Genomic DNA, 6,203 nt, shown 5'->3' on the forward strand with positions numbered 1-6,203 from the left:
CAAACAGCAACATGTTGCCTCAGCCCCCCAGGTGGTCTCCCAGGCTTCTGGGAGAGCGGAAGGGAAAGACAGGCTCTCTTCATGATTTTAGCAACTTTTGCCAAAGCTAAAAATATAAAACAAAATTGTAACGCTGTAGGAAAACACTGCAAAGCTAGCTACCACATTCTTCCAACAAGCACACCACGTCTGAGAGTTGCCAGCTGCCAAGAGTGTTGGTAGTGAACTAGAGCACGGTTGTTTGTTTTGCTATCATTATTGTTAATCATTTCTTTTTCAATATGGAAGCAGAAATGGGGAAAATGGTTGCTTACGTGGCCTTGGAATCTTTGGTAAAGAAGACACATTCCCGTTTCTTAAAATTTGCTTCAATAAAATTCACCAAGTCCTTTGGAGAAAGAACATTGGACAACACATTACAATTATTCTCACCCCTGCTATTATTAACGCACTGCTGTTGAGTCGAAGCCAACTCTATTATTAAGGAATATTAAATACAACCTAAAACCAAAGACTTTAAGAATCTACCCCATCCATTATTCATAACATCATCTTTCCATGTTTTCTAAGTACATAAACTTTTTGAAAAGAAGAATACATTTAAATTTTTTTAACTAAACAAATTTTTCCAAAAGTCACCTGGGGTTACCTTGTATATAAATGCCATTATGCACGTACAAATTATGTCTTCCCGTCTTTAGTGCCTAAGGCACTTGACTGCTAACAAGAAGGCTGCCGGTTCAAACCACCAGCCACTCCTCGGAAGGAAGATGGCAATCTACTTCCGTAGTGATACTGCCTCGGAAACCCAAGGAGGAGTCGCTATGAGTCGGGTCCGACTGGACGGCATAACAAAACAACATGACTACCAAACCAAAAACCAAATCCACTGCCGTCCATTCAATTCTGACTCATAGTGACTGTATAGGACAGCGTAGAATTGCTCCATAGGGTTTCCAAATCTTTATAGAAGCAGACTGCCACATCTTTCTCCCAAGGAGCCATGGGTAAGTTTGAACTGCTGGCCTTATGGTTAGCAGCTGAGCCCTTTAATGCCTGTACCACCAGAGCTCCTGCAAGGCCACCAGGGGAATATAAGCATTTGTGAATAGTTTTATATAAATGATATATTGATGCAGATCCCCGTTGTTTTTATGCTTTTGACATAAAGGATACTCCGGTATATTCTTCCAGTGTATTTGTCTCCCCCCAATGGGCAACATGGTAAGGCACTCCTAGGAGGTCATTCTGACAATCAGAATCCTTTATAAACCAAGGGCTTTCCTGAAGTTGGCAGAAGCAAGTTATTCCAAAACAGATGAAAAATACTTTGAAAATATCTATCGTCCTCAAACTGGACGAAGATATTTGCAAACCAGATTAACTATTATTAGGATTGGTGAGCAGAATGGATAACCGTGAATCAGTGAGAGTAAGACGGACAACCCAGTGGAGAAATGGTCAAGGGACATGAGCAGGACAATAGAAGAAACCAACAGAAAAGCAAACGCACTGCCGTCAAGATAGGCCCGACTCACAGCAACCCCCCCTTGGGTTTCCGAGGCTGTAACTACGGAAGTAGATTGCCCAACCTTCCTTCTGAGGAGTGGCTGGTGGGTTTGAACCGCCAGCCTTCTGGTTAGCAGTCAAGTGCCTTAGGCACTATGCTACCAGAGCTCCTACGACAATAAAAGAGGGCACGCAAGTCACCCATCAACAGCTGATCAGGACTCGGTCTCAGCGGCAGTGAAGCAGACGTTACGTAAAGGCACAGTGAGATCCCATTACGTATCATCGCTTTGGCAAAAATCCTAAAGGCAGTTAATACGAAGTGTGGGGGAACGACTGGAGATGGCAGCCAGGTCAAGGATGGGCATCAACATGGTACACGGGGAGGTGCCTTCTGCATGCACCCACCCGGCCCAGCTCACCCCATAAGCAGTGTTTGAGGGATGTCTTTAGGAAGAGAACTCTGAAGGCAACATGGAAGGTGGCCTGGAGTAAGGTGAGAAGGGTGGCAAAGGGACCAATAGGCAGACCATTGCAAGAGTAGACGGGGACATAAACCAAGAGCCTGCCGTGGAGGACCTAGGCCTGAGAATTATTTCTGAGGGCATCTGACAGGGTGGGAAGCAAAAACAAAAAGCAAGGATTAAAGGTGATGAAAAGTCAGTTAACAAATGTATTACTTAAGTCATGAAGGTTACAGTCATGGACTTGGAAATGCTTAAAAAACAACACACAAAAGAAAATGCTTCCAGATTTGGCAAAAGTAACTCACATAACAAAATACCATACATTGAGAAGTGATTTTTTTTAAAGGAAAAGGATTAGTACCCAAATAATCCCCCAAAAGTTAAGTAACGCTTTTTCGAACAATAGCGGTATTTGCAGGGCAACCCCACGACTTACGCTCTCGCTGTAGGAGACGTCGGTGCTCCGAGACACACTGGAGTACAGGGTCCGTGTGCTGTCCAACGTGCCGTTCCGCCGGCTTCTCATGCTGAGCCTGGCACCCTGGAAGGGCATCGTGCAGCCTTGGAGAACTGCGGGCAGATGAAAGGAACATTTGCTAAAATGGCAGAAGGGGCTTCACGCAAAGCTTTCTCCCTCCGTCCTCCCCACCTGCACTGTTGCACCCACCAGAGCGGGCTCCTAATTGTGCCCTGCCCCTGTCGCCTGCACTACTCAGTCATTCCCTCCACTCTCTGGGACGCAGCATGAGTTTACATGTCCCCTGTCCCTTCCCACCTGGGTCAAGTCATCCTCTCAGTCACTTGGCTGCCCCACACACTGGAGGCTCTGAGTGGACAAAAACGGTGTCTTGTCCATCCCAGCATACCATCTACAAGGTTGCCAATGGTAACCTTCTATGCTGGTACACGTGGAATAAAGGGGATTTACTGAATAGCCCCACCACCCATCTGGCAGTTTGTCAAGCTACAGTGGCTTGCATGTTGCCATGATGCTAGAAGTTATGTCACTTGTATTTCAAACACCAGCAGTCTTTCAAACACTGTCACCCACGGTGGACAGTCTTCAGCAGACTTCTAGATGAAGACATCTGAATGAATAAACACTGCCCCTCAAATCCTCCTTCTGTTTGTAAACTACTTCCATGTCGCCTTCCCTGACCCCTGGATGCAGAAGGGTCTAAAGCATAGAACAGACCCCCGCTCAGCTAACTCCCTCCCTGACGTCTCAGTCCAGTGGGGCTGCCTCCTCACTCCAGACCACTGGGCCCAGACCGGCCACAAAACTGTCTCTCGTGCCACAGAGGCTGGAAACTTCTCCAAACCCGCTTGGAATGGTCAGTCAGGACTGTTTAAGACAGTGAGTGTTGCTTTTACTTCTCCCCCAGAGTATTTCAAAGGGAAGTGTTTTACATACATTATTGCAAAACCACAAATCAATCCTGTACAGCATTTATACTGATTCCCATACAGCAGACTGCTTCCAAGTAGGGCACTGACAGCGGGGAAACGATTCCATTTGTCTGGCAATGAAAAGCTGCTTATTTCAGTGCAAAGGAAAAAGCGTGTTTTTGCTTTTTAATCACACTGCAGTCAAACAGGAAGTAGGAGAGCTGTGTAAGATGCACAGAAAGCTGCCCTGTTCGTCCGTGGCAGATGGCTGTATTAGGTATTCATTTCTGAGCAGTACAATCTTTGGTCTTGCCCACAAAAGGGTTTGGCCTTTGCCTTCAGCTTCAGGGAGGGAATCCCTGTCATACTTGATTGGCGTGCTTGTTGAGGGTGGGGTCTGCTCATGACAGAAAGTTCAACCTTGTGATTTAGAGTGGGAGGTTGGGTCTCACGATTGACCTGGTAACTGAGTTCAATCACATGGACAATTAATCCCATGGACAATTAACCCACCCCACCTTACGACTTCCCCTAATAAGCATTCAAGGAGCCCTGGTGGCCCAGTGGTTAAGCACTCGACTGCTAACTGAAAGGTCAGTGGTTCAAATCCACTGGCCGCTCTGTGGGAGCACAATGCGGCAGTATGCTTTCAAGATTATAGCCTTGAAAAACCTATGGGGCAGTTCTACTGTGCCCTATAGGGTGGTTATGAGTCAGAATCAACTTGATGGCAGTGGGAAATAAGAATTCACCAACACAATGGTGCATCAGAAGATGCCATGATAACTGATGAGGATGACTGCATGTGACTCATAAGGTCAATCAGTTGCATTATTCTACTTCTAAAGGGTGTGAGAGCAGGCTATGCTGCAGCCTCCTACCGCTGGGCAGACTCTAAAGTACAGACAAACTGAAGAATGTCCTGGTCTTTAATAATGGGAAACGGTGTCGAGAGAAATTTAGACAAACACACCAGAAAGTGTGTGATGCCTCAGAAAACAAAACAAAGCAAAGCAAAAGTATGGGTTTGGGGAATTAGGAAGAATCAGGATTGAGGCTGGACTTCACCACTAATTAGCAACTTAGCCTCTGTGAGTCTCTGTTTCTTGGTTTCTAATAGAGCGCATCTCCTGCTAGATTTGTGAGGATTAAACAGGATCAGCCTGCATCGGGCTTAACACCAAAAAAAAAAAAAACAACCCACTGTCATCGAGTCCCCTCCAACCCACAGAGACCCCCACTGTGTTTCCAAGGCTCTCAATCTTTACAGAAGTAGATTACCTCATCTTCCTTCCACGTAGCAGCTGGTGGGTTTGAACTGCCAACCTTCTGGTTAGCAATGAAATGCCTTACCCCTCAGAGCTCCTTAGGCTGAACATGTGCTGGAATAATAACCTGATAAAGGCGAGTGTGTTGGTCATTCCTGCTATGACTACTACAAGGACTTCATAAGAAGAGGGAAGAGGTGTAAGAGGAAAAGCCCTGTGGTAAGAACATGAGCAACATGCATCTTGCCCTTCTCCCATTCCTTCACGCATCAAGACACCATCAAATTTTAAAGGAAGGATTGGAACCTCACTTTGGAGAAGGCCATAATGTTATTTTTATTACTGACACTCAGGAATAATTTTGAATTCTCTGGATTCCCATTAACGACAGAATACTCTGGCACTCTGTGACCCCAGTGAAAAACAAATGAGTCTACTATGCTAGTGTCCTGATCCAAGAATGGCATTTGGCATTTTTTAAAGAATATCATGTTTTAAGAGAAAGTTTACATAACAAGTTCGGTTCCTATTTCGTAATTTTTATACAAAATGTTCTGTGACATTGGTTGCATTTCCATTGGTTACAATGTGTCAGCATTATCATTATTTCCATTCTGGTTGTTCTGTTTCTATTCATCTAGTTTCCCTCCCCTCTTTGCCTTCTCATCTCTGCTTTAGGGTAAATGTTGACAGCTTGGTCTTATTTCACTGATTTCTTAAGGGAGCGCAGTATTCAATGGTGATATGGTTTATTTTATAAGCCCATCTATTATTTGGATGTATCAGTCTGTTTTAAAAGTTGTCTTTTAGCCTGCCTATTGCCATGGCTAAGGAGCTGTGGTGGTGTACTGCTAAGGCCTTGACTGCTAGAAGATCCGTGGTTTAAACCCACCAGCTGCTCTGAGAGAGGAAGATGGGGCAGTCCCCTCCCACAAGGATTTACAGCCTTGGTGACATGCCGGGCGTCACGATGAATCAGAATCAACTCCATGGCAATGAGTTTGGTGGTTTGGGTTCTGGTTTTTGCCACAGGCCAGGCCTAAGATGTCACTGTCAGCAGGTTGTGTAGTTCTAAGTCTCCTTGTGGCAAAACAGAGTAAAGGAGGCGGTCCCCTGTGCATCACTGAAGGAGAGGGGAATTGGATTGTTGGCTCTGTTGAGTGCGCTGCAAAGGGCCCCGAACCCAGCCAGCTCCACCCTCGCTCCCATCAATTATTCATTGCAATGCTAATGTGACACTCTCAGAGGCTCCAGAACCAAATGACAGCACTCAGAGAAATCTTCATTCTCATTTTGGCAGAGCCGCTGGGCTGGGGCCGCGGGAGCCACCGAGACCTGCAGGAGCGCGTGCACCTTCTCATGGCCACCTCACTCACCAGCAAAGAGCTGGGACGACGTAATAATGCTGGGAGGCACTATCCTGTTTTTCTAACTGCCTCTGTCAGCCAGTTGTTCAAAGTTTGAGTAGATGGGTAAAAACTGGGAAAATGGCTCAAGTCAACAGAAGCAGCACCAAAGCCAGTGACGTCAGTGTTGTCTCCCCCCCGAAGAGTAAAGGGGAGACTGGCGA

The 6,203-nt window shown here is 45.9% G+C and overlaps 1 protein-coding gene across 1 annotated transcript in view; it reads right to left on the reverse strand.

Moving 5' to 3' along the window:
- Positions 1-2,529, reverse strand: part of TRPM8 (transient receptor potential cation channel subfamily M member 8) — a 102,773-nt gene extending 100,244 nt beyond the window's left edge. The window contains 2 exon segments of the mRNA XM_007943686.2: positions 315-388; positions 2,413-2,529. Coding sequence (XP_007941877.1) covers positions 315-388; positions 2,413-2,529 — 191 coding nt within the window.
- Between the last annotated feature and the right edge of the window lie 3,674 nt (positions 2,530-6,203).

Source organism: Orycteropus afer, unplaced genomic scaffold (genome assembly GCF_000298275.1).
Source record: "Orycteropus afer afer isolate SDZICR_OR568_19922 unplaced genomic scaffold, OryAfe1.0 scaffold00006, whole genome shotgun sequence".
Classification (NCBI taxonomy): Eukaryota; Metazoa; Chordata; class Mammalia; order Tubulidentata; family Orycteropodidae; genus Orycteropus; species Orycteropus afer.